The 26,404-nt window shown below is 55.0% G+C and overlaps 1 protein-coding gene across 5 annotated transcripts; it reads left to right on the top strand.

Annotated features, from left to right (window-relative positions):
• Positions 1 to 792: 792 nt before the first annotated feature.
• On the top strand, positions 793 to 26,209 carry RASSF5 (Ras association domain family member 5). 5 transcript variants are annotated; one of them, XM_042013638.1, is made up of 7 exons: positions 3,860 to 4,011; positions 5,250 to 5,329; positions 8,687 to 8,805; positions 20,902 to 21,015; positions 21,891 to 22,188; positions 22,541 to 22,656; positions 23,278 to 26,209. In XM_042013638.1, exons 1-7 carry the CDS (start codon positions 3,926 to 3,928, stop codon positions 23,428 to 23,430), a joined length of 966 nt encoding a protein of 321 aa, XP_041869572.1. In that variant the 5' UTR covers positions 3,860 to 3,925; the 3' UTR covers positions 23,431 to 26,209. The 5 variants fall into 5 exon arrangements, with proteins under 5 accessions (XP_041869576.1, XP_041869572.1, XP_041869575.1 ...); XM_042013642.1 differs by lacking the exons at positions 3,860 to 4,011; positions 5,250 to 5,329 and adding an exon at positions 793 to 1,056; XM_042013641.1 differs by lacking the exon at positions 5,250 to 5,329 and having other exon boundaries at positions 3,863 to 4,011.
• Positions 26,210 to 26,404: the final 195 nt, after the last annotated feature.

Here is a 26,404-nt window from a genome sequence, read left to right on the forward strand (position 1 = left end):
CTTCGCGGCGCCGCGGGAGTCCCCCGAGCGCGGCCGCGGCCACCGCTTCGCCCCGCGGCTGCCGCGCCGCGGATGGTGCGACCTGTGCGGGGAGGCGGTGCGGGAGCGCGCCCTGCGCTGCGACTGTGAGTGCTGTCCGCGCCTTTCCGCGTCCTGCTGAGCCCTGCCGAGCCCTGCCTGCCCCTCGCTGTCCCGCAGCCCTGCCCTGCCCGCACCCCCATCCCTCACCCTGCCCGGCCTCTGCCCCCCCGCACCCTCTCCCTCTCTTTCGCCCCAGCTCTGCACCCCTCAGGGTCCCGCTTTGGTGCCGCGGGGACCTGCCGGGTTCCCCCGCTCCCCCTGGGGGGGTCCCGGGGGGCTGCGCATCGGGAGGGACTGGACCAGGGTCTCCGGGTGCGGGCGGTGGGCGCGGGTGCGGTGCTGCCGGGCGGGTTTGGGAAATAAAGCTTTTCCAGGAAAGAGGAGATGATCGACTCATGGGCGGAGTTGGCATCAGCAGCTCGCGGTGAGCAGGAAGGGTTCGTGTTTGTAAAGCTTTACAGTGAGGGGTAAAGTCCTCCAGAATTTGTAAATTTGCCTGAAGCTCTGCCCAAACTCGCGGGAGGAGGGAGCTGTGCCAGGGAGATGCACGAAGACGCGTGCTCCTCGTGTCGGATCCGTGCTCTGCTGGAGCTGTTCGTGCTCTGCAGGAGAGATTCCTCTTTCCCCCGTGTGGGAAGGGGCCGAACGAGGTGACTCTGCTGGGGCTGTGCAGCGACCCCCGCGCAGTGTCCCCGTCCCGGGGTGCTGCTCCCGCTCCCCGGGGAGGTGTGGCCCGTGGTTGTTGCAGGAGGGGCAACGAGGGGGTTTGAGCAAACCCACGTCACTGATAACTTGGGGATTTAAGCCCTGCTGGCTGTGAAACTGCTCCTGTCCCGCTCAGTCCCTCAGGCTGGGGGGAAACTCTTTCGGGATGCAGCTGCTGGGGCTTGAGGGACTTGAAAATTTGCTGGTCAGGGTCAGCTGAGCCTCTTGATTTTCAGCAGGAGGTGTTAATGCTGATGCCATTCCCCGCAGGTTTGTGCCCACAGGATCACCTGTACCTGTGAGGGTGCCCTCACTGTGGGTGTGGAGGGCAGGGAATTGGTGCCGGTGGTAATTTGGGACTGAGCCGCGTCCCACCGCGGGCTCTGGGCCGGCTGCGGGACGCGCCGCTGCTTATTTTTGGGGCTGTTTGGGAGGGTTATGCCAGGCGTGTGCAGCAGCACCAGCCTCACCGGGGCAATTAGTGCCTGGCTCAGCCAGTTCTGGTTCTTACGCTTGGCTTTCCTTAGATTACGAATCAATTAAATGTTTCTGGTGGGGATTTGCGTGGCGCGGGGCGAGCTGGACTCTCGGCCGTGCCTCCCGGTGCCGTTTGGGATGAAGGGCGACCGGGAGAGACGGCCGCACCATATGGCCCTGCTGCCTCGCATTAGGGCTTTAGCGCTGACTGCTGTTAATTAAATGTAACCCAGCCGCCAGCACAACGTGACACGGGGACACGCCGGGGCTGGGAAGTCGCGGCGCAGGGCGTTGGTGGAGCGAGGGGGATGTAAATCTGATTTCTGGGGTGCTTTCTGCCTGCCGTTCCTGATTAATTCCCTCAAACCCTGCTGAGAGCTGGATGATTTCCCGGGGCTGGGGAGCTGCAGGGAATGTGTGAATGAGCGTGCTTAAAGAAATAGCGAGTTTAGGAGAAATAAGGGTTATTTGAGGGGGAAAAAAACTTTCTCGAGGCTCTTTCGCCAGCCCCTGGAAACTGGGGTCAGGTGTGAGGTGAGGTCCTGGCTTGTGTGCTTTGAAATCCTGACTTAAAATACAAATTCACAGAATTTTGTGGCGTTGCGAAACGCCGTCAAAGCTGTTTTGAGGGACTTCTTCTCTGGCAGGATGTTTTCCATACTTATACTGAAACAGATTTTAAATAACTCTATTTCCCTTTTCATTTCAGAGAATTATGCAGACTGTGGGAGTAGTTCTGCCTCAGAAACTCCCCAAACAACCGGGATGGGCGGGAGGGACTCTCATATCTGCATTCCCTGTCATCCCAATAGTGATTCCCATTAACAATGCCCGAGAGCTGCAGACGGGGTGTGCTCTCCCCCACTCGGTGAATGTTTCTTTTTCTTTCTGATTGCAGAGTTGCCGCTTGTTTGCTCTTGACTTGCAGCCTGAGGATACTCAGGTTTTTGTTTGTACAGTTCTGGCCTATTTTTATTTACGTCAGATCTGGCTGTATTTAGTAAAATGGGGAAGTGGCATTTATTTATTTATTTGTTATAGTTATTTACTCTTCAGTCTGGAGAAAAGGAGGCTCAGGGAGGACCTTCTCTGGTTTTAACCCAAGTCCTGCCCGGGGGTGCTGCACCTGGGGCTGATGCAGATGTTGCCTGAGACATGGGAGCCTTTTTCCCCTGCTTTTATTCGGAGTGTTCCAGGTTCTGTGCAGGACAGACATCCAGCATCCTGCTCCCCGCCGTGTCAGCGTGAAAGGATGGGGAGGTGGCAGCTCGGGGGCAAATCCGACTGGCTTTCCCTGAAAATCCTTGTTTCCAGCCTTGGAGGGAAGGCACTTGGGCAGGAGTAGCTGTGCCATTTTATGCTGTGCCTTGAATATCTTCTATTTAATGCGTGTGGCTTTGTGCTGCTGGCACCTCTCAGAGCTGAGTCAGTAGTAAAGTCAATAATCTCCGTGTCGGGGTGTAAATTGCTGGGGGACAGCTTTTCCTGCCAGCTTTTCCTGGCAGGGGAGGAGAAGGGGGCAGGACGGGCAGGCTGCAGAGGCACATCTCTGCTGCGGGGTGTTTGGTGAGCTCTGGTGGGGCGGGTGCCGTGTTGGGTGTCCTGGTGACTAACGCAGCTTCAAAGCCCTCTGCGTGTTTTATTGGCTTTGGGACAGCACAGAAACCAGGCTGGGCTGGGAGCTGGGGCCGCTTCCTGGTGGGAAGGGTTGGGTGGACACCGGGTGGGAACGGCTCGAGTGCTTCCCTGGCTCCCGGTGTCTCTGATAACCAAAATTCAAATATTTTGATTATTAAAAAACACATATTAAAATAACACACTGTTGGCTGAAGGGCTTCTTTGCAGGAAAGTCACTCCAGCTCGCCGTGCTTCCCTGTGGGCAGGGCTGTGTGTGGGGCAGCCCTCGAGGGAAACTTCAGAGCGTGTCCAGCACCTCTGCAGACGCAGTCACACCTGAAGCCAGCTTTTGATCTGCAGATCTTACCACACAGATCCAGCCCAGTAAAGCACCTCAGCATCCAAACGCGTTTTGTGCCTCTGGTCTGGAGCCGCCCTTATCTCCCAGAGCAGCTCGTTCCGTGTTCAGGCTCTGCGCTGAATCAGCCCCTATTTCCTTCGGGAGGGATGTTGGTAAAACACCGTTTCTCTTTCTAATTTGTAGAGCAAACTTCAGTTCTAAGGTTACTGGTTCTCCAGTAGCCGTTTGCTTAAGATAACGAGTTCTTTAACGAGTTCTTTCCCGAGCCCGGCCTCACCCGGACGGGGCTCTGCTCACACCACTGGTGCCCTTTGGGACACGGTGCTTTTGGTGTCTCTCCTTCCACGCCGTCCTCCCACACTCAGCCGTGCCTCCAGTCTCGCCGCTGTAAATAATAATCGCTGACAGCTCGCAGGACCCACAGCACCGTGCATTTCTGTTCCGTTTAGCTGATCCAGGCAGATTCCTGAGGCTTTTCCTGCTGCCGGGTGACTCGGGCAGGTGGGGATGGTGCTGCTGGGGTTGGGTGAGGACGGGGTGGGGTCCGGGGGTGCCTCCCGCCCACCGCGGCTGCCCCAGGCAGGGCGGGCTCCTCCCCGGGAGGAGATGGAGCTGTGGGGAGGGACGGGGACCTGCCCAGAGCCGTGGGACAGGCTCGTGGGGTGGCTCAGGTCTTCCAGGGTCATGTTTCCTGCTGCATTCCAGTGCAGTGCCTTGGGAAGGGTTTATGGAGAGAGACGCCAGCCGAGGCTCCAGCTCTTACCTTGCAGGTTGGTTTTTGGGCTTCTCCCTCTGCTTCGTCCTGGTGAAGCTCAGTGGAGTTTGCTGGTCGGGGTGTGGGAAGGAGGGATGTGCCCAGGGGCTCTCTGGGTGACTGAGACAGCCCCCTGTGATAACTCACTGCTTTTGCTGCTCGGGGTGGTTTTTGGACTGGTTAAATTCCACCTTTGTTACTCCCTGTGTTGTGCAGGGTGCTGGGAACTGTGAGAGGGGTCCTGAGCAGAGAGGTCTCGGGGGAGTGGGTCCAAAGTGGCAGATTTCAGGGGCGTTGTTGAACTGATGCTTGTGTCCCACCCCATCAGCTGACAGCTGGTACAGCTGTCACTGATACACCGTGGAATGGTTTGGGTTGGAAGGGACCTCAGTGCTCATCCCATCCCACCCCTGCCCTGGGCAGGGACACCATCCACTGTCCCAGGCTGCTCCAAGCCCCGTCCAGCCTGGCCTTGGACACTTCCAGGGATCCAGGGGCAGCCACAGCTTCTCTGGACAATCAGTGCCAGGGCCTCACCTCCCCCACAGAGAGGAATTTCCTCCCAATATCCCATTTAAATCTCTCCTCTTTTGGTTTAAAACCATCCCTCTTGTCCTATCACTAAAAAGTCACTCTCTGTCTTTTTTAGAATGCCCTGATTTTCACGGATGCTGTGAAAGGCTCCACAAGCCTCTCTTAACTATGTGCAGAGTTTAATCAATATTATAGATATAGTTAATCTCAGTGTACTCCTTGAACCTCTGATTAGACACTGGGGACTATTTATCCCTCAAACTTTAAAAGACTGCAGGGAAAAGCAGCAAAGAGAGAAGAGAGGATGCCGGGAAGAGACCTCCCAGCGCACGGCCGGGTCCTGCGCTTTCTCTCTCTAATCTCTTCCGTTGGGTTATTTTATCTTATCAAGCAAAAAGCCCCAGAAATAGAAAGTTTTCCATGGCTTACAGGAGATGCACGAGCTCTGAGCTGCGCTCCCTGCTCAGAAAAATAAATAAATAACCCCGTCAGATGGCAGCAGGTTGTAAATGGACAATGTCAGGGCTTTATCTCCGTGGGGGAAAAGGCCTCTCGTGGGAGCAGACACAACTTGCTCCGGTGCCTGCTGTATCCCAGAGCATTTGGGGTTGGAACGTGCCTGGAGAGCTCCTGGCCTCCTCTCCTGAGGATGACGGACGGGAAGGAGGGAGCAGCCACTTGCTTCGGGCTTGTAACAAAGAGAATCCGTAAAATCTTCAGGCATTTCCCCAAATCCAAGCCCTGGTCTGCGGGACTGCGCCTGCCGAGGAGGCCCAGCAGGGAGGTGTTGCTGGTTAGAGGTAGGTGGTGGTGGGATTTGGGGTTTTTGGCTGGGTTTGCAGGTTTTCTGCTGCTCTTTGGGGTGCAGGGTTTGCCTTGGTGTTGCTGAGCATGGCCTGGCCACAGGGATCCTGCCTGGCGGGTATGGGGTGGGCACAGGGCTGGCACCACACCTGTGGCACCAGGTGGCTTCAGCTTCTCCTCTGGCTCTTCTGCAGCCCTGCTCGGGCAGGAGCACAGGCTCTCAGTGCTGCCCCACTTGCCAGTCCAAAGGAAAATCTGATTTTTGTTAAATCGTGGCTCCAGAGCATCTGCCAGCAGCTGGGTTTGTGCTCCAGATGCTGCAGCGGCGCAGGGACCTCGCAGAGGGGTGGCTGTCACCGAGGGGGCCTTGCCTGCTCTGGACAAACAGAAACAGGCCCCTGGGGCTTGCCAGTGTTTGCAAACAAATGAACCCAAACCATCTGGTTTAGACCTAAAACTGCTGAGACGAGACCGCACTGATGGAGCTGCGGGGCTGGGGCTGGATCAGCGCCCTGGGGCTGTCAGAACCTGCTTTGCAGGAGGACTGAGACCCTTCCCTGGGTGCTGGCGGTGGTGCCACAGGTCCTGCCCTGTCCCCTCAGAGCCTCCCGCTGTCCTGGTGCCACAGGGCCACATCCTGCTGCCACCCCTGAGGTCAGCCCGGTGACGTCGGGCACACGAGGAGCGCCTCAAGCAGCGCAGCTTGCAAAGCCCAGCCTCAGGTGCAGCCTGCACTTCGAGGTGTGTGAGCCCCGAAGGGTTCCAGAGTTTCAGTGGAGGAAGTCTCCGTTCTGCCACCTTGGCCCCGCTCTCAGACACCTGTGGGGCCTCCCTTCTCCTTTTGTGCCCGTTTCCACTTGGTCACGTCGAGCTGGAAGGTGCCCCATGGGGTCTGTGGTATCCTGGGGGTGGGGGTGGGCAGAGGACTGGAGAATCTCTTCCCTGGGAGGGTGGGGAGGCCCTGCCCCATCCCTGGAAGTGTCCAAGGCCAGGTTGGAGCAGCCTGGGATAGCAGAAGGTGTCCCTGCCCGTGGCTTTAAGGTCCTTTCCAACCCGAACCATTCAGTGGCTGTGTTTAGGAATTGAGATGGGCATTTATACGGGACTGGGTTACTCCATCCCACTTTATCTGTGGAGAAAGGGGAATTCCCTTCAGCCACCAAAGCTTTTCACAGTACCGTGATCTTTCTGTTTTTGAGGAAACTCCATTTCCAAGTGTTCCATTGTTTGACTGGAATGGAAATTATCTTAGAGCCTAAGTGGAGGCATCCTGCTCCTCTTGGCAAACCGGTCACGTGGCTGCTTCCTAAAGCTGTGCAGGGTTTCTAAAATTAGTGTTCCCCACCGGATCCTGACTGATTAGGTCTGTTAATAGGTGGCTGTGACTAAGGAGGTGTCACACTTTAATCCCACAAAGAAATGCCACAATGGGCCTGATCCGGGGGAATTGCCCAGGAATTGGCATTGCTGTGGTCCAAATGATGTGTGTCAGACCTTTGGCTGCCACTGCCCCACGTGCTGGAGCTGCCCAAGTCTGAAAATCTGGGCCCACACGGGCAGAAGGGACGAGGTGGTGGCAGGTGCTCAGGTGAACTCACAGCTGGAGCGTTCTCCAGCTGGCACCTCCAGCAAAGACTTGGCCAATGGCCCCTGTTAAAAGGCAGTTCCAGCTGCTCGAAAGGTCACGCATTAAATTACTGTAACTGCAGCTTATCTCTAATTAAAAAAAAAAAAGAAGCCAAGTCTCCCTGCTTTTCCCCCAGGCTTACTTGAGACAAGTGACTTGGAACAGGAGAATGACAGACAGCTCACGCCAGATGAATGCTAAATGATAAATGATTTCCCTGTTTCCTCTGGAGATTGATGTTTCCCCCCTCAGGCACCAGCTCCCAGCAGTGGTTCCGCTCCTCTCACTCATTCTCAGGCACTGAAGAATTCACCAGAGCTGAGCAGAAATCAGTTTCCAGAGCAAACATGGGATATTCCTTTGCTTTCCTGCAAGCCCCAGATAGTCAAAACCAATGACCCAAAAGCTCAAGAAATAAAAGGAAAAGGGGCAAAAAGGAAAAAGAAAGAAGGAGTGTATTTAAAATACAAATTCAGTGGCTCTTAGCAAGGTCACGGGGCTGGTGCAGGGACAGGCACTCACATCCCTCTCTGGAGTGACCTCTCTTGCCTTGATTTTAGGATGTGATTTTTTTTTTCCGGGTTGGTGACCGCTCTGGAATTTTGGGCAGTGTAAAAAGTAAATTTAAGGTTGTTTGTGTGGCAGTTAAAAATTAAAAGGCTCAGGTGGGCCATTAAAGCGGGAGGAGGTTGTTCACTGCAGTCAGGAGGGTTTGGGGGAGTCGGGCCTTTGAGGGAAGGGGCTGTGGGAGTGGTGGCCATGAATATGGGATAACTGGAGCTGGCTGTGCCAAATGTGCCCCTCTGCAGCTGGGGGTGAGCAGGACCACCCTGTGCCTGAAGGGGTTAAAGCTGGGCTGTGCAGAGTCATCTGTGCATGAACGGGTTAATGTCTGACACTGGGTCAGCATCCAAAGAAAACAGCCACAGAAATGCCTTGCTGCACCTGGGGACAGGAGGTCACAGCCTCTGCTGGGGCTGGGATGTGTCCCTGCCCTCTCCAGGGGTGGATTTGGGGCTGCTGGTGGTCGATCCACACCTCTGTCACTGGAGCTGGCCCTTGAAATTTTCATGTTTAAGCCCTGACACAGAGCAGCTGTGGCTGCCCCATCCCTGGAAGGGTCCAAGGCCAGGTTGGACGGGGCTTGGAGCAGCCTGGGACAGTGCAAGGTGGGGGAGGTGGAATTGGATGATCTTTAAGGTCCTTTCCAACCCAAACCCTTCTATGCTATTTAATGACCTTAAATCTTTTGACCTCTGCCCAGTACAAAGATGTTTCTGATGGTGAGAGGTGAAGGATCCTTTCCCTGTGCTCCAGCCAAGCTTTTGCTACAGGTGGCACCTCCCAGGAGTGGAGCTGGCCAGGGGTACCCCGAGGTTTGGTGGGATTTGAGCATTTTCCATGTCAGTGTGCCAGCGGCTTGGGGAGAGGCAGCAGGATGCGTGGCAGGAATGCGGCTTGTGCTGCTCCATCGCGTCCAGGATTCCCTGGGGAGAGGGTGTGCGAGCAATTTTTGCTCTGGATGAGGTGTTGAGGTATCTCCTCACCTGCAGGAGTGTGCCTGAACGGGGCCATGTGTGTCAACAGCGACATGTGCCTGGCTCCAGCTCTGGCCGTGCTGGAATCCCTCTGCCTGCAATCCAGTCCCTTCCTGTGGGTCCCCCACTGCCCCCAACCCCATCCTGCAGTTCTGGGGTGCCTCACTCTGCCCTTTCTGTCCCTGCAGACTGCAGGTACATGTGTCACCAGGAGTGCCGCAGCCTCATCCAGCTGGATTGTCGCCGGCCGGGCCAGTGGCAGAGCCAGCTGTCCCCAGAGAGCACCCTCCTGCCACCCTGCAGCCAGGTACGCCGGGGAGGGGGCTCGGGGGGGCACAGCCCCGCGGTGACCGGCGGATTCGCCTCCAGAGCGCGGATTTCCTGCTCCCAAAGGGTTTTCCAGCAGGGAGGGCTTGTCAGGGCTCGGTCTGGGAGTGTCACTGAGGTGTCACCTGCAGGCCGTGAGCGCCGTGCCCACTGCCTGGGTGGGATGGAGGTTGGGAATGTGGGCATCCCCCTCCCTCCCTGGGAAGGGGTGTGTGGAGCTCTGGGGTGTTTGAAGCGCTGCTGTCACCTGGAGCAGAGCGGGGACGTCAAGCCCCACGTGCCAGTGCCTGCGGAGGAGGATCAATATTGGCGTTAGCCTGTCCCAGCGCCGTGCACAGCGCCTGCAGTCAGCAGCACAGGTGCATTTCCTGCATCGTGCAGGGCGAGAGCGCCGATTTCTCCAGGAAATCTGGAGTTCTGGCTGACAGCCTTGTTTTGAGAGTTTCAGTGGTTCCGGGGGCATGGAGGCTCTTCAATCTGTGTTAGGGATGTAATCCCAGGGTTACTCCGGAAGGCTCAGCTTTGCCTTAATCCCCCCGGGGTCCTGCAGTGTCTGGGACTCCAGCGTGGGTGGGACAGGCTGCGGGGCCAAGGAGGCTCTCACTGTGCCAGATGAGATGGGAGATGCTTAGTGCTGCCAGCTCAAGGCATTGCTGAGGGACCTGCCTGGAGTGGGATTGGCGGGCATGGAGCCTTTCCAGGCTCTGTGTGCTTTTTTGAAACGTTCGGAACAGCTCCCCGGGGAAGTGGTGGAGTCACCATCACTCAAAGTGTTCAAAAAATGAGTGGATGCGACACTTCATGGTATGGCTTAGTGGGTGTGGTGGGATGCAGTCAAAGGTCTTTTCCAGCCTTGATGATTCTGTGATTCTGTGTTCTGACCCTCATTATAACCCCGTGTTTATGTCCCTCTTTGTGGAAGACCTGGAGATGGGAACATTTTGCACTTTTCCAGAGGCAAATGTGGGGTTTCAGTTGGGTGTGTGGGGCTTGGTTGTCATCCAGCCTTTGCTGTACAAGCTCTGGCCTTGCTGGGCAGCTGCTGCTGCTCTGAATGAAATGGTCAGGAGGGATCTGAAGTGGGACGGGGTTGATCGTTCTAAGCTACGCATTACAAAGGGGCTCAGAGCGGTTTCTCCACTCCAGGTGTTTGTGTAAGGGAGTGAACCTAAATTCGTGTGTGGTTACAACTCCTTTGAGTGTCACTGGGCTTCCCCCAGCAATGCTGGGCTCTTGGAAAAATGAGAAGGGCTCGCTTCATCTTCAGGGTGATCACCCCAGCCAGGGTTATTGATGGGCCTAATAACAAACAGGGACCCCGTGCTTTGTGGCCATCCATCACCCTGACACGGCCCTGGTGTCATCCTGGGGGGGGGAGGCCCCTTGTGCCAAGGAAACAAAAGTGTCTCTCCAATTCCAGCAGCAGACAGAAACCCTCAAGCGCATCCCAAAGCCCTGGCTGGGGATTGCACCTCAGAATCCTCAGCGCAGCAAAGCCCTGGCAGGGGTCCCGTGGCCTGTGCTGGGGATGTGGGGGCTGATTTGGGGGTTAATGAGGGTAAATCACTGCAGCAAAGCTCCATTATTCTTCATGGATAATCAGGGAAAAATCATTGCCAGGTTTGCTTGATCTGAGCACACAGCCACGTTCCTGGAGTGTTTCTGTTGGTCAGGCAGGTTTTGCTGCTGGAAAGGAGGAGAATGGAGGGAAAATAATGTCAGTATTCCAGTAGGAGGCTAGCAGGATGCCTGAATATGCTGGCAGGAGGGGAAGAGGCCTGAAAACACATGAAAAAATTAATAGCTGGCATAGATGGAAGTCATTAAATTGTATTATCAAAATAAAGCAAAGTGGAAGCACCACTGAAATACCTATTTGAATATCACCTATTTCAGTGCTGTTACCATGTAACAGCAGGCACTGATAATTTGGGCTTTGATCCGGGTAAGTATTTGGGAGTGTGTTACATTTGGGTCCCAGAGCAGCCGCCCAGGGTGACATCCAGACTCTGCCGAAGCTGCCAAAAGCCTCCACTGCTCTCGGCAGCTCCAGGAGTTGGGTCCCTGGATTTGGCAGGGCTGGCTGTGTGCCTCCCACCTGTGAGCTGCTGCAGGTCACCGGGGTCACTGGGGTTTTGGGGGGCTGATGTGCAGGTAACCATTAAGTGCAGCTGCTGCTGAACAGTGGGGTAAAAGTTATTGGGTTTATTTGTCTTTGTTGTTTTTTTTATGGAGCTGATGTGCCAAGCAGCTGGACTGCAAGGAATAAATGAGGGATTCTTGGAGAATTCCATGGGGCGTCCAGGGGTTGCACACTGGTTCCCCTGGGAAAAACTTGGGCTGAGGCTTCATAAAAGACCCCAGTGCTGATGCTCCCAACCCGCACTTTCTGCTGGTGTTGCACATGCTCAATTTAAGCCTCTTTCTCCTCTAAATTTATCGCTGTGGAGCCAAGGGGGCTGTGCTGCTGCAGGAACGCGCTGCTGCCATAAGAACGTGGCTTATTTATTCCCTCTGTAAATAAAGCCACTTGGATTCTTGCCTTCCTCTTTCTGAGATGCAGATGTTGCCAGTCTTCCCATCTACATCCCGGTTTGTATTCATGGGATGCTGCTGTGGTGGGCACGGAGCTCTCAAAGCCTCGTAGCAATACAGATGGGAGGGTTTGGAGCAGCATCTGCAACCTGTCAAGAGGGGAAGAGGTTTTAGTGCTGGATGGTGGCTTGTGGGAAGGTCTTGGAGCCCTGTGGGAGCAGCTGGAGGAGCAAGTTGAGATGGGATATTGGGAAGGAATTCCTCCCTCTGAGGGTGGGGAGGCCCTGGCACAGGGTGCCCAGAGCAGCTGGGGCCGCCCCTGGATCCCTGGCAGTGCCCAAGGCCAGGTTGGACAGGGCTTGGAGCAGCCTGGGATAGGGGAAGGTGTCCCTGCCTGTGGGATCCTGTGGGGATCAGAGCCCTGCCCCTGCCCAGCCCCACAAATCCCGGTGATCTTCTCCAAGCAGGAGGGTCACAGCTGCTGTAAAAGCAGGGCCCAGGAACTGAGCAGCTTTTTCCTGGGCTGCCGCTGAAGCTGCCTCAATCTGGGTGCTGAAATTGCTCCTGCTGCTCTGACATCAGATGCAGGGCAGAGAGGCACCCACTTGTGGTGGCCAGGGGGTCCTGGCACCCCGAGGAGGGTCTGAGCTGTGTCCTCACCTGCCTCCCCCCTTCTTGATTCCCTCAGAAAGTGATGCCACAGCAGCTCCCGAGGATGCTCTAACAGGGACTGAACAGCCCCCAGCCCTCCGTGGCACCGCGTTTTGGGTCCCCAAGGTGGTGCCAGGGGTCCCCAGGGGCCAGAGCCAAGCCCAGCACCTCGGCTGCGAGCTGGGTGAGAAATTTTGCAAGAGGAAGTGGCCGGGGCTGCGGGGCGAGGGCAGGAAGGGGAGGCGATGCTGCTGCGCCGGCACCCCCGGGAGCGGCCAGCGGAGCGGGAGCGAACTGGGAGCGAACTGGGAGCTCTGCCCCTTCCATGCTGCCCCAGCGCCGCTGCGCAGGGAGGCGGGAGCAGGAGGCGAGGGAAGGGAAGGGTTACCCGGCACGGCTGCCTGTTAAGGAGGAATAGCTCGGCAGGATGAGCAGAAGGAGCTGCTGCAGATAAGCGGCGAGCCGGGGATGTGAGCGCGGGGCTCGCCGGAGCCGCAGCGGGGACCCCGATGGTCGCCGGCCCCCCGAGCCCCCCGGCTCGCCCGCAGCCCCTCGCCTCTGCCCGGCTCCCATGACCATCGGCAGCAGCATGAGCAGCGGCTACTGCAGCTTGGATGAAGACCTCGAGGATTGCTTTTTCACGGCCAAAACCTCGTTCTTCCGCAGCGCGCAGAGCAAGGTCCCCGCCAAGGTAACGCAACTCGCGCGCAGGGCTGGCGGATGCCGGGGCTCCCGCACGTTCGGCTGCGGGTGCTGCCAAAAGTGAGCTTGTGCGGGAGCCAGGGCAGAGCTGCCGGCGGGGAGGGGGCTCTGCCCTCTCCTCTGCGGGGTCTGCACCGCTGCGGGTTTTCCTCAGCCCTTGCCACGCCGGGTTTCCCCGTTTCCCGGGGATTCACGCCGGAGGAGCCGGCTCTCAGTGCGTTTTTTCAGCATGAGGTGAAATCCTTTAGCAGCCTTTAGCCAGCTGTCAGCCACGGGTCAGGCTCCCCGGCGGGGACCTGTGGTTTGGCCTTGCAGAATCTGCACCATGAGTGAAAATTGCACCTGTGGGGTGGATGGGAAAGTTCAGGGCAGAATTAATCTGTGAACTGATTAACGCGATGATGAACGTGGTCCTTTTTGGGGAGCCTGGGGCTGTGTGTGCCTGCCTTGGAGAAGGACGGAGGTTTGGCTGGGCAGTGTTTCACCCAGCATGAGATTTGTGTCTCAGCAACATTGCCAAGGCTGCTTCACAGTTTTTAAATGTCTATTTAAAAAAAAAAATAATAAAATAAAAATCGCTCTCATGAACTTTGGAGCCCCAACCAGAGCTGAGCATAAAAGGAGAAGGTGCTGCTGCAGAAGTGGGAGTTTCACATGGGAACGAGAGCCCTGCAGCACCCAGAGATCAAATCTGGCCTGGGGAGCAGCTTTTTCACTGAAAATCCTCCCATAAACCACCAGCACCGATGTGCTCCTGCTCAGCCTCTGCTGTGTTTGCACCTGAGGCTGCAGAGCCGCAATCCTCAGCAGGTGCTTTGGGGTTCAGCTCCCTGCAGCAGGTCCAAGGGCTCCCCTTGGCTAAGGGGGGGCTGTTTTGGAGAGAGAGCTTCAGTCAGCTGGGAATTTTATTGAATTTCTCTGAAGAAAATGTTTAAGATGGGATCTTCCCCGCTAGCCAGCAGCTCCCTCTCATTATGATTAACCGACACGTACTGCTGGTTTTTAAATGTCATTTGATGATTCATTTGTGTAGGAAATGGAGGAGATTGGGGTGCTGGTGCAGCCAGAGCTGCTCTGTTTGAGCCAGGGCACTGCAGATCCTCGGGGACCTCTGGAAATCAGCCTGGTGCTGTCACTGTTTGGGATTTCTCCCTCACAGGGGGGGTCAGGAGCTGCCGCAGCCCCTTTTTCCCCAGCTCCTCACCTGGACGTGACCGGCGTGGGCGGCAGAGCTCAGGCTGCCAGAGAAGATGGAGCCTTTCAGGGGGTTGGTGGTGTGGGGAGGAAATGGTTCCTGTGCATGAAAAACATCCCCCCCCCCCGCTAAACTGAACCCAACTGGTGTTGTGTAATGGGTCTGTGTGTGGAGGTGGATTCTCACAGAGAAAATATGCTCAGGCCTTGGTGGAAGAAGGTTTTTGGGGGGTTCATGGCTTGTTTGGGGTTGGTGGTGGTGGTGCAGGTCCTGCAGGAGCAAAGGCAGGGAGGAAGAGGAGGTGGTGGGCACTGAGGAGGTGGTGGACATCTCCCTTGGGTTTTGATCCACTCCCTGTCCTCTCTTTTTACCTTGGCACCTTATTGAAGTGGTAATTATTCAACTGGAACATTTCCATCCCTGCAAGGGCTGTGTGTGACAACAACTCTGTTTTTCACCACCTGCTCCTAGCCATGGGCAGAGAACATCAGCTCAGACCCCCGAGTGAGCTGAGCTGGTGGATGTGTTTGGGAACGGTGAGGGTTGTCCATCCTGGGATGCCCAGGAGTGATTCCTGAGCCCAGGACAGTGGGCAGGGCCTGCTCTGGGCAGGAGGAAGCTCAGTACGGATAACTTAGGGATGCATGTGCTGAAAGACACAGGAAACATCTCTGTGGAGGAAGTTGTGTTGTGGGTGGGTGGGAGGGGACACACAGGCCACTGCACAGCACTTAACAGAGTGGGATTTGATCTGTAGGATTACAGGAACAATTTTTCTGATTGAAACAACTGTATTAGTCTGAAGAGCCTCTTTCTAGGAATGCTGTAATTCCTTTTTATTCTCAGAACCATCAGCAAAATCACTCCTCATTAGCAAAGAGCTGGTTGAGATCTCAGATGTGACCTCGTCCCTGGAGATCCATTTCTTTGCATTTTCGGGCCTCTCCAGCTGAATGGCTTCAGTGGCTTCTGCCTGAAGCCTGATTGCTCAAAACTCTGCAAAATTGCTCTTGGAGTCCTGCATCAGGGCTGATGGGAGAGCTGGCTCAGAGAGGGAAGGGGGAAAGGGAATGTCCAGGGATGGGAAGCACAGGAGGGGCAGAACCCAAACAGGGGCTGGATGAGGGGATCTCCAAGATCCTGTCTGGCCTTGCCCCATAATCCCAGGGCTGGCCGGTGCTCAGGGCAGGTTTGTGGGGTGCAGGGAAGCAGCTGGGCCTGGGGGGGCAATGTGGGCATGGCCAGCCTGGTGCAATGCAGAGGAGCTCCAGCCTGGACACCCCTGAGATGCAGCTCCCTGTGAGGACCTTGTCAGCTCTCACTGCTGAGCTGAGCTGTGGCAGGAAAATCGGTTTCTAAGTGAAATCTCCATGGCAATCAAAACACTGAGCCCATCTTCACTTGCTCTAACCTCTCTGAGATGCAGCAGCCATCCCTCTTCCCTGCTCTGGAGAGGCACAGCTCTCCTGTCTTCTGCCTTTTCCTCTGAGCCCCAAAGGAAACCACAGCATCTCATCTGAATTTCTCAAAGGGAGGGAACTGTTGGGGGTATTTAAGGTTTTTTTGGGATTTTTTTGGTCCAGATCTCTTGTGTGATTCTTGCCTTGCCTGTCTGTGCTGGAGCAGTGGATCCTTTCCCAATATAGTGCTGTGAACCCTGGCAGTGGGTGTTGAAGGGGAAGTGTTGGGGAAGTGCAGGGATGGAGAGCTCTGTGAGAGCAGAGATGTCCCAGCTCTGGTGACAGCCCTGTCCCCAATGTCCCTGAGCTGCCACCACTCCCTGCTGCAGCAGGATTTACAGATCTGAGCTGTTGGTTCTCGTGTTCCTGAATCCAATTTGAAGCACTCACATTTCCTCCCAGTCCTTTGTGCCGGACTGTGTTTGTGGTCCCAGGCGATGCCGCTCTGAACTGCGGCTCCACAGCCAGGGACACTCGGATGTGCTTCTCCAGGCTTTGTTTTCTGGTGCTTTAAGACAAATCTTTCCTTAATAAGCGGGAAAAATGAGGATTGATGCCCCAGGCCATAAAATCCCTTCAGAGGAGATCTCTGAAGTGCTCCTGCAGTCTGAACAAGGAGCCAAAGGGAGAGCTTGGGCCGCGGGTTTGGGAATGCGAGTTGTCACAGCCTGGCTGATGGAAATGGTGATGGAGCTGTGCCCGAGCACACCAGGGAGGACTTGGCCGCTTCTGCCTCGAGATAAGACTGCCAAGAATGTGGTGATGCTGGGCCAGATCCGTCCCCACTGCTCTGCTCTTCAGATTCATTAAGGAAATAGCTGGTGAGGAAAGCTGGCTGGGAGCGAGGGGCAGGGACGGTGTCCCTGTGGGGGCAGGGATGGTGTCCCTGGGGCTGCAGGGAGGTGGCCCTGGCTCCAAGGAGTGGCCACACTCAGACCTTCTGCCTCTGCTGCTTTTCCGTGTCTGCTTTGAACCACAGCTCCTGAGCTGCTGCTCTTCCAGCTTGTGGGCTGAGCATCCAGGCTGTGACCACACACCAGCTCCTGTGGTGGGACAGCTCCTGGGTCCCACCTGGAGCTGTTATTCCCAAAACAGGGGCCCAGAATTGGTGCAGAGCTGTTGCCTTGGGTGCTTTTAAAAGGTTTTTAAGTTGGGGCTTGACTTGAGAAGGTGAGAGGCTGTAGGGACGGTGCTCTTTGAATGTGGGGTGTGTTTCTCCTGGCATCCTTGCAAACTGATAAATGGAGATATCTGTCACTTAGAACTCTTTTGAGAGCTGTCACCACCATCTCGATGGCCCCTGGGTTGTCCATAAAAGCCTGGCAGGAGTTTACAGCTCATTAGCTGAGTGCTGGCTTGCACAGAGGGGGCCGGGGCAGTGAACTCTGCCCAGCCCCGGGCCATGGGCTTTGTGTGCCACGGTCCTGCCCCTTCCCAGAGCTCATCCCGGGCAGCCTTTGTCCCGTGGAGCATTAGCCCAAGTGCCAGCTGAGGCTCCAGCCACTCCTTACAATCGGTATTTCTTACAGCTGAGCAATAATGTGGGTTGTGGAGGCAGGGGCAGGGCATGGGCGGGTCCTGCGCTGCTCTGGATGTCCCAAATCACCGTGTCCAGACTCTGTCCTGGCAGCCCGTGGGTCCCTGCGCCACTGCGGCCACCACTGCCCGCGAGCTGTTTTATGGCAGTGCCACAGGGCTGGCAAAGCCCTCAGCTGCCCAGTCTGAGCGATTCCAGCGCGCTGCCAGTATGTTTAACCACGGCCATGCGATGCTGTGCAGCAGGTTTTCCATGGAGCAGGCGTGGAGCCCTCCTGGCAGCTCCAGGCTTCCTGTGGTTTTCCTGCCGGTGGCCCAGGAGGGTGGCACGGGGCAATGTGCCGGTTCCTCTGCTGCCACACTGATGTCGTGTTCCGGGGCCACGAGGCCAGGTGATGGCCAAGGATGGCTGAGCTGGCTCTTCCCTGTTTTCCATGCGGGAAAGCTGCAGGCCCAGCAGTGCCCGCGAGGGTGTAGGTGCAGATCAGAGATGTGGTTTTGTTCACAGCTCGTCTCATCCTGTCCCGGTACAACAGGAAATGTGGCAACGGTTTATGGTTAAAGCTTCTGTTTTTCTCCCTTTAGCCAGAATTGCAGATTCTGCACCAGAAACTTTGCACAACTGGAGGTTGGGGTTGATTTGTGAGGAGCAAGAAGTGGCTGATCTGATCAGGCACTGGGGGGGGAGCAGCACTTCTCTTCCCAGGCTGTGGCTGCTCCTCCGGGGGCTCCTGCACCACGGGGCTGGTGCTGCTGGGCTGGTTTGGGTCTGGAAGACAGAAAAGCAGAATATTTAGGTGTACAGGCTTGGGATGGGTGGGTGGTTCTTGCTTGGGGGGCTCGTGGTGCAGCCAGGCCTGAGCATCACTTGAATGGCGAGAAGAGCTGAAGGGCTGAGCCCTTGGATCCCCAGTGCCCTTATGGGCTCCCCCAGCCCTAAATAGCTCATGCAACTGGGGTGGCCCCACTCTGGATCCTCTGGCACAGCTGGCTGGAGTTTGCCTTAATTTTTCTGCCGTGACCTTATTGTGTGTCCCCAGGTTTCATCCAGACACTATCCTGTCACCGAGCCCGTGGTGGGATGGACGCAGGCAAAGAGATTATGAAAACTTTCTTTCCCTGCAACGGGAGGGTGTGGGAGGAAGGCTGGCAGGGGGCTGAGCAGGCTGCAGGTACCCCTGACCTGCCCGCTGTGGGGAAGGGAGGATGCCGCAGCCGGGCAGCGCTGCGGTGACATCGGTGACATCGTGCGACAGTGGTGACGTGCTCCTGAGCCGGGCCCCTCCTGCTGCGAGTGGTTTGGGTTTCTTGGAACCCGAAGCCATCCTCGTCTGCCGTGTGCCTGCTGCGAGGCGCTGGGGCACCGCTCCAGGCTCCTGCGGCCCTGCTGCGCCGTGTTCCTCCATGGAAACCGAGCCGCTCCACGGCTCTTAATTGCTGGCACGAGCTGTGGCCCTGGGCTGGGAACATCGCAGGAGGGAGGGACCTGCCCTGCTGGGGACAAGCAAACTGCAGGGACAGGGACAGGGGCAGGCAGAGCTGCCGTGTTTGCTTTTGCCATGCGTATCTGGGTGGCTGGGTGGATGGATGTGTGGATGCTGTCTCTGCTGGGCTGTGTTTGTGCCATGGGTGATGTGTGGTGCCCTCAGCTCTGCAGCTCCAACTCTCTGCTTGCAGGAGGGGACGGTCCTGGGGGTCCCCTGCCCTCCCTCACTTGTGGTTGGTGAGGGGCAGCCCAGCTGTGGCTGTGTCAGTGCAGTGACATGGGTGATGTGAGGAAGTGCAGGGTTTCTGAGAGTTCATCTTCTGTTAACTTATAGGGAAGGGTTTTTTTGTTTGTTTTTCCTTTTTTTTCTTTTCCTTCGTGCTACTTTCAAAATCTCAGCCCTTGGCATGATTTCTAAAGATGATTTTTAAAGACTCCCCTGCCACGCACGGCCTTGGCCTGTGTGTGGCCAAGGCTTGGTGCAGTGGATAGATTGAGCTGCAGCGTGAGCCAAAGGGCTCTGACAGATTGGGGAGTTCTGATAAATGGATATTTATGTGCAATTCTCAAGTAACCCAGGAAAGCTTTGCTTTTATTGTCATAGAATGCTTTGGGCTGGAAGGGACCTTGAAGATCATCCAGTGCCACCCCTGCCATGGGCAGGGACACCTTCTACTGTCCCAGGCTGCTCCAACCTGGCCTTGAACATTTCCATGGATCCAGGGGCAGCCACAGCTTCTCTGGGCACCCTGTGCCAGGGCCTGCCCACCCTCACAGGGAAGGATTTCTGACCAGTATTCCATCTAAATCTCCTCTCTTTTTGTTTAAGCCATCACCCCCTTCCTGTCACTCCAGGCCCTGGTCTAAAGCCCCTCTCCCTCTCTTGGAGCCCCAAGGAAGGCAGTGACCAAGGAGGCTGAAGCTGTCCCCTGGGTGCCTGCTCCACGTGGGTGTCTCGAGCTGTCTGCTGCTCTGGGGCAGAAATTGTGAAATCGTGAGCTGTCACTGGGGAATCACTGCCGTGAGTCCCAGCACTGCAGCTGCCTTGCCAGATTGCAGCCAGGGTTTCAGTTTGTCCTCTGCTTGATTCTCCTCCTGAAAGAAATACCATGGGTAGCCTTGGGCAGTATTGGCTTATTTACAGCTTGCTGCGTCCTTGTTGTGTGTGCTCTGGGGCTGTCTGGGAAGGGACAAGCTTTGCTCCCCAAGCTGCCTTTTTTCCCTTTTTTTCCCTTCTCAGAGGTTACAGTTTTCATTCTGAGCCTTCCCAGCCTTGATGGCACATCCCTTCACGCTTTCTGCTCCCTGCTAATGCCAACTTCTGAGCAAGCCCACATAAAATCTGAGAGCGCTGCGCACAGTTCCAGGCAGAGCTGGCAAAATGCGTTCCCAGGCTGTCTCCAGGGAAGGTGGTGAGTTATGGGAAGGCAGCAGAGCTCTGAGCTGGGGGATCCAGCCCGCTGAGCATTGCCCAGACACACAGAGGCTTGTTTGCTGCAGATCCAGCAGATAGAGCAGGCAGTGCTGTGGAGACCTGCCCTCCTGGCTGGAGGGGAGCCAGGGGAGGTTTAGATTGGATCGTAGGGAAAAATTCTTCGTGAAAGAGTGGTCAAGCATTGAACAGGCTGCCCAGGGAAACGGTGGAATCACCATCCCTGGAATTGTTCAAAAGGCCCGTGGATGTGACCCTTGGGGACGTGGTTTAGTGGTGCTGTGTTGACAGCTGGACTCAAGCTCAGAGATCTTTTCCGACCTTAATGATTCTGTGGTTATTCATTAGTGACATTTCCATGGGTGGCCTTCAGGTAGAGCCCACCTACAGGTCAAATCTGCTGGTTTTGGAGGAAATTCCCCCAAAGCTGGACGAGCAGCAGCCTCTGTCCCCCTGTGGGTGAGCCCACGCAGGCACTGAGCAGTTTTTGACACAGGCTGGGATGCCTGGACTGGCCCTGCAGTGCCTGATTTATTATTAGTCACACAGCCAGCCTGCTGCTCGTGTGCTTTTATTGCTCTGAGCTATAATTTCCCAAGCTTTGGACAAGAGCAGCGAGAGATTTAACTCCAGGTTCTGCCTGGGTGAACCCACTGGAAGCTGCTCGAGTTTTGGGGAGTCAGAGCTGTGAATACTGGAAATAGGATGGGTTTTTTTTCTTGCATTGCCAGAAGTAAATAAATGCTCACAGGTGCAGGTGGCTTTGCTTTCAAAGTGGGCTTTAAGGGCTGGATATGTTGTCCTGGTTTGCACTGGGATGTTTAACTGCTCCGTGCCACCAACTGGTGCATTTTGTGTTGCCCTGCACTGCCTGTCACTGGTGTCAGAGGTGGTTTGGGGTTGGGATGTGGCATCCTGCACATTCAGCCTCCTGGCTGCAGGGACCATCCCCGCCTGCGTCATCACTGCTCGGGATCTGCGCAGGATCCGTTCCTGCCTTCCCAAGAAAACGTGGAGCTGAACAGATGGAGCGTTACCCAACACACAAAGCAGCTAAAGCCCGGCTCTTCTGATTCCAGAATGTAACACAAACGGTAGAAGAAGAAAAACCCGAGCCTCCGACCGTCCAGGAGATCAAACAGAAGATTGAGAAGTACAATGCAAAGGTGACCAACTGCCTGTTGATGAAACTGGTACGTACTGGGCTGGTTTTCCCTCACACACAGACACTGCTGCTGGTTTCTGTGGGCTCTGAACGGCGCCAGCCTGTGGGGAAGGTGTCATGGGGTGAGAGGGCTGGTGGCTGTCACGCTGCTTCTCCTCCTGCTTGGCTTTCCAGTGTCACTGACACTCCAGGTAACCCTTCCCTGCCTCCATCCCTCCCTCCTGGCACTGATCTCTGGCAACGAGTTGCCACAAAGACTTGCCCCAAATGGATGAGCCCCCGTTGTTGCAGTGGGGATGAGTCACGGTGGAACTGGGGCAGTTCAGCAGCTGTTGGAAGTGGATTTAGAAACCCAAAACCTTTCCAGAGAGAGATGCTCTGCCCTCATCACTGCCAGGCTTCCTGGGTGGAATGTGCAGAACCAGGCTTTTCTCCTGATTCCTGTGTTTTTGCAGAGCTCAGGGTGGGGTAAGAGACCTGTGGTGGGATCAGCTGATCTCCAGTGATGATTTGTTACACGGAGATGTGAGAATCCCTTAAATGGGGAGTAAAACTTAAGGAATAAGGTTGGGAGGTCCTGCTGAACCAGGGGTTTCAAATCCAAATTAAGTGCAACTACAAATTCCATGTAATGGAATTTCCATAACTGCCTTTGTAGCAGGGCTGGCTTGAAATAAAACAAGATCCCACAGATGAGAGGAAGGGATGAGTCACTGCCAAGAGAAAACCAGTAGTGACTGTCCCGGAATTATGGGGTATTTTTGACATGATTAATAAGAAACCCTGGAACTCCCGGAGCGGGGGCAGGTCCTGCTGTCACCCCACGCTGCAGACCAGCCTCTTGTGGTGGAAAAGGGACTGGAAAAGCTCCCTGGAGCCTGATCCCTGTGTGCTTTGCTGCAGAACGACGATGGGACGTACACAGGGTTCATCAAGGTGCACCTGAAGCTGCGCCGCCCCGTGACGGTGCCGGCCGGCATCCGGCCCCAGTCCATCTACGATGCCCTCAAGGAGGTGAACCTGGCTGAGATGACGGACAAGAGGACCTCCTTCTACCTGCCCCTGGATGCCATCAAGCAGCTCCACATCAGCAGCACGACCACGGTGAGCGAGGTGATCCAGGGGCTCCTGAAGAAGTTCATGGTGGTGGATAACCCCCAGAAGTTTGCACTTTTCAAGGAGATGCGGAAAGATGGGCAAGGTGAGTTAGTTCAGGGCCTGGCACCTGGCATTCCAGCTCTCCCTGGAGTGGTGAATTTGGCTTCTGTTCGGTGTGCTGTGGGACTCACTGGGGTATCAGGTGGGCAAAGTCTAAATCCAGGTGATTTAGACCTCCACAGGAGGTGACGCTGCTTAAGTTAGTGGGGAATTATGGTTTCAGAAGGGGCTGAAACCCCCTGAGAGCTTAAAGAGATTGTTATGAATCTGTGCTAGAGACTCAGCCCCCTCCCCTGTGATCCTGAGCATCCTTTCCCATGCTGCAGCTGACCTCCTGAGCCTCCCTCTGCCCCGGCAGCCCCGATCTCACTGTGGCTGTTTGCTGTCCCTTGCAGTGCTCTTCCAGAAGCTCCCTCTCACCGAGTACCCCCTGTACCTGCGGCTACTGGCGGGCCCTGACACGGATGTGCTGAGCTTTGTGCTGAAGGAGAACGAAACTGGGGAAGTTGAGGTACCTTGGTGACTCTTTTCCTCGTTTTTCACATGAATGTGGAGCACGTGGCAGGGCTGGGAGATGTGTGGCAGAGGCGGCACAAAAAGGGCTGTTTCCCTCTGATGGGGCTGGGTTGGTCTTTTATTGCTCCTGAATGCTCTGGGTTTTTAAAACAATTCAAACTTGAGCTGTGAAAATGCTGAGGCCAGTTTTGATGGCCACTCTGTAATCTGTTTATGGAACCCAGCAGTGCCACCCCAGGGTTAATCGTTGCTAATTAGATTAGCTGAGCACTGTTAGAAGTAATCCACTAATTGAAGTAAAAGCCAGGGACACTCAGGTAATAAATTCACAGGCAGATTTTGGTTGAAATCGTGCTCCCCACCACAATGAAGCAAATGCTGGGAGCTGCTGCATCCTGCAGGATTCTGCTTCCTGTGCTGTGCGGGGGGAGGATTGGGATGGTCCTTCACGCTGTAGCCCCTTACCCCTTCTCCCTCACAACATGAGATTAAAATCCCTGGAGATCAGATACGTTTAGATGTATTTTATTGCTCCTTCTCACAGATTCAGAGGTAAGAACCCACAAACCCCGTCAGGTGTGTGCTCACTTCCCCTGTGTTTCTGCTGGTGTTGCAGTGGGACGCATTCTCCATCCCAGAGCTGCAGAACTTCCTGATGATCCTGGACAAAGAAGAGAAGGACAAAATCCAGCAAGTGCACAGGAAGTATGAGAGGTTCAAACAGAGACTGCAACAGACCTTGAAAGAAGCCAGAGGCAAACCTGGATAACCTTCAGGAGGCCCTGGGCATCAGACTAAGCTAGAGACTGTTTTTAAATGAAAAGACTTCTCAGGACACCTTAGTCGTCATTCTCCCTCTTCGACCTTCCATGAGGACTGGCTCCCAGCACCCCTAAAATGATCCTACTGCATTTTCTTCTTCTGAAACCTCTTCTCCCAGGACCAGAGCCAGTCCAAGAACGGGAAGCCTGTTTCTGAAACAGCTTCAACAAAGCAAACACAGCTGCTGGTTGGCTTTCCAGCTGTGCCATCCGCTGGAGAGGCTCCGTGGAAGATTCTCGGTGTGACACCCAACAGGACCCATCTGCTGGCTGAAGTTTCGAGCAGGGCAACTCTTGCTGCTCCTGCTCCTCCCAGCGAGTTGCTTGTTCCTGTTTGGAGGTGCTGTGGCCCACAGTGCCCTCGTGGCCCAGTTCTGGTTTCGTAAGGAGAGCACAGGAAGCAGCAGCAGAAGGGGAGGAGGTTGTTGCACCGAACCACGTGGGTGTTGCAGCTGTAACCAGCGCTGGATGGACTTGTTCAGGGCTAAGGCAGCCAGGGAAATGTCAGGTTATGACACCAAGGCAGCTGCAACACCCCAACAGTCTCTTAGTAAATATTATTGCAACTTGGTAATAGTAACTCCCAGGAAAATCATTCATTTTGATTCTATTTGACTTCTAATTTTGAAAAGAGCTGAATTACAGTAAATACCCCTGATGCTAAGTTAGCCAGTGTTTCACCAGTTCTCTACTCTGTAGGAACTGGGACCTAGTTTCCAGAAATTCTGTTTGAAAAGTGTGAAGGTGATGGTTGGGGCATGGGCTGAGGGCTCAGTGTTGAAGATTTAGCAATACGTGTCTGTCAGAGGAACCCAGGAAAGCTCAAAGCCCCTTCACAAATCAGATTTTCAGCTGTGAATGTGTCTGGCCCTGAGGGAGAGAAGCCCCAACCAGGGCTGGGGTGTGGAGGTGGCACCAGGTAAGGGAATTACTGTCCTTGGATGCTTTCTGCTCACCCCGCCTGTGCTTCCTCCTGCTCCCCCTCTTCGCAGTGCTGTCCCAGCCCTGCTGTCCCTGTCACACCCTCCCTGTGCCCTGTTCTCCTTCCCCACTCTCAACTGGTGCTCTCCTGCACGTCCAGGAAGCTTCCCAGGATTTGCTCTCTCCATGGAGTTAGGAGAGGACAGCAAGTCCCTCTCTGCCTGTCTCAGGGCTCCCACCACGCCGAGCATCCCTCAGAAAAGTGCTCGAGCTGCAGGCTCGGTCCCTGCCCTCGCTCCATGGTGCTGATGCCATGCAGGGATCACTGCCGGGCTGGGAATGCTCCAGGGATCCCGGTGGGGGAGGATGGGCCCCGTGTTTACCCTCAGTGCTTCGTCCCAAGCACGCTGCACACAGCCAGGGCCAGCCCTCCCTCTGTTTACAGCACAGCAGAGAACAGGGAACGTCAATGCTGGGTTGGGGTGGGGCAGGGAAAGGGGTTTCTGTGGGCTTGATGAGCCCCTTTGAGCTCACTGTGGCTGCTGGGATCCCACCTGCACCCAGTGCGAGGGGAGGCGACAGGGTTTTGGGGAACGTGGAGGAGTCTAAAATTTACCTCAGTGCCTTTTTCTTCCCTTAAGTGTGAAAACTTTGCATTTGGACTAAGGAGGAAGCTGTGCAGAGGCCTCGTCCCTCCTGTCCCCCCGTGTCCCCCGCACCGTTGTGGGATGAGGAGGGATGAGGAACTGGTTTGCTTCTTTCTGCAAGGTGACTGCTTGGGATTTTTTTTTTCCAGATTTTGAGTATGTTTGTTTCTAAACCACATGAGAGTAACTGCATCACTCCGAGGCCTCGGTTTGTGTGAAAGCCACTTTCTGCCAAGCTCAGTTGCAGCTCCTGTTCTGGTCAGCAGTGAGGGTTTGCTCACAGGGCTCTGGTGCAGAAGAGCCTCCAGCTGTACTGTACTCTACACCCAATGACCTTTAACAACTGCTGGCAGCCACAGAGCAGCACTTTCCATGCTCTGGGGCTGTTTGTCCAGCTACAAGCAGACTTAGTACTTCACTAGTCACTTGTGAAGTCATTTAAATACCATTTATCTGGTGCTTTGAGCCTTGACAGCACCGTATAAATACTTCAGTTCCACCGGGGAAGAACGCTGTAAAAACTGCCAGTGGTTCTGAGAGGGAAGAGCCACACGCTTGGTTTGAAATCCCTTTTCTTTCTGGCTAAAAGTTGTGCAGGTTTCCTTTTTTTTCTCTTTTGGTGAGTTTTGGTGAGTGTCCCCTCTCCCCTCCTGGCCCCAGCATGTCTTTGACAGTTTGTAGAAGGCATGGCTTCGTATGCAATCACTGTGGATGCTGCTGAAAACCTCGTGCCCCCAGCGGGCTCTTTCTTTTGGTTTTTTTCAAGATGAGGGGCATCTGAAGAGCTGGTGGGTGTTGAAACTCAAATTCTCATGGGTCAGTTGAGCTGTTTTTAGAAGTATTTGCCCCTTCTTTAAGCGCAAAATCCTGTTGGCAGTGCCTTTGGTTAGCAATTGTCTTGCCTAGGTCGTGTGAGTTTCTTTTCCATGGCTACTGTAAAACCTGTAAAATAATGTGTATAGGATGGAATAGTAGAGCTTCTATGGCAAAGTGAAATGCATTTTTGCAATGCTGTAATTTATTTTTACTACTCCCTAGCAATTCTATGGCATTTTTACAAAATGTCTCACTCTCAGCTTTTTCTGAAGGTTCTGGAACTTTGTTCATATGCAGACAGTGTAAGAGACAATGATAATAAAACTGTCAGTAATTAAAGAAATCTCTTAGCCTTCTTTTTCTGGTGCCCTGCTATGGAACTTCCATGGATTAAGTCTAAAGGGAAATACAGGAATCCTGCCTAGAGGTGAATTTAAATTTCCTAACCTACTGTTAAAGAGCTAAAGAACATCCACCCCTGTAAGACCTGACCAAAGTGTTCCATTAATCTTCTAGCTGGGGCTGACAGAGCTGTTAC

This window comes from Corvus kubaryi, unplaced genomic scaffold (genome assembly GCF_017639235.1).
Source record: "Corvus kubaryi isolate FWS band 111438036 unplaced genomic scaffold, C.kubaryi_AGA036_p1.0 split1-37355, whole genome shotgun sequence".
Lineage (NCBI taxonomy): Eukaryota > Metazoa > Chordata > Aves > Passeriformes > Corvidae > Corvus > Corvus kubaryi.

Bases quoted from the DNA above. Each gene is read 5' to 3' on its own strand.
- RASSF5 (XM_042013638.1), top strand. From the start codon at position 3,926: ATGTTTCCTGCTGCATTCCAGTGCAGTGCCTTGGGAAGGGTTTATGGA. The intron at 4,012-5,249 runs GTTGGTTTTTGG...TAAAATCTTCAG, and splicing joins CTCCAGCTCTTACCTTGCAG to GCATTTCCCCAAATCCAAGC. The intron at 22,189-22,540 runs GTGAGTTAGTTC...TGTCCCTTGCAG, and splicing joins GATGCGGAAAGATGGGCAAG to TGCTCTTCCAGAAGCTCCCT.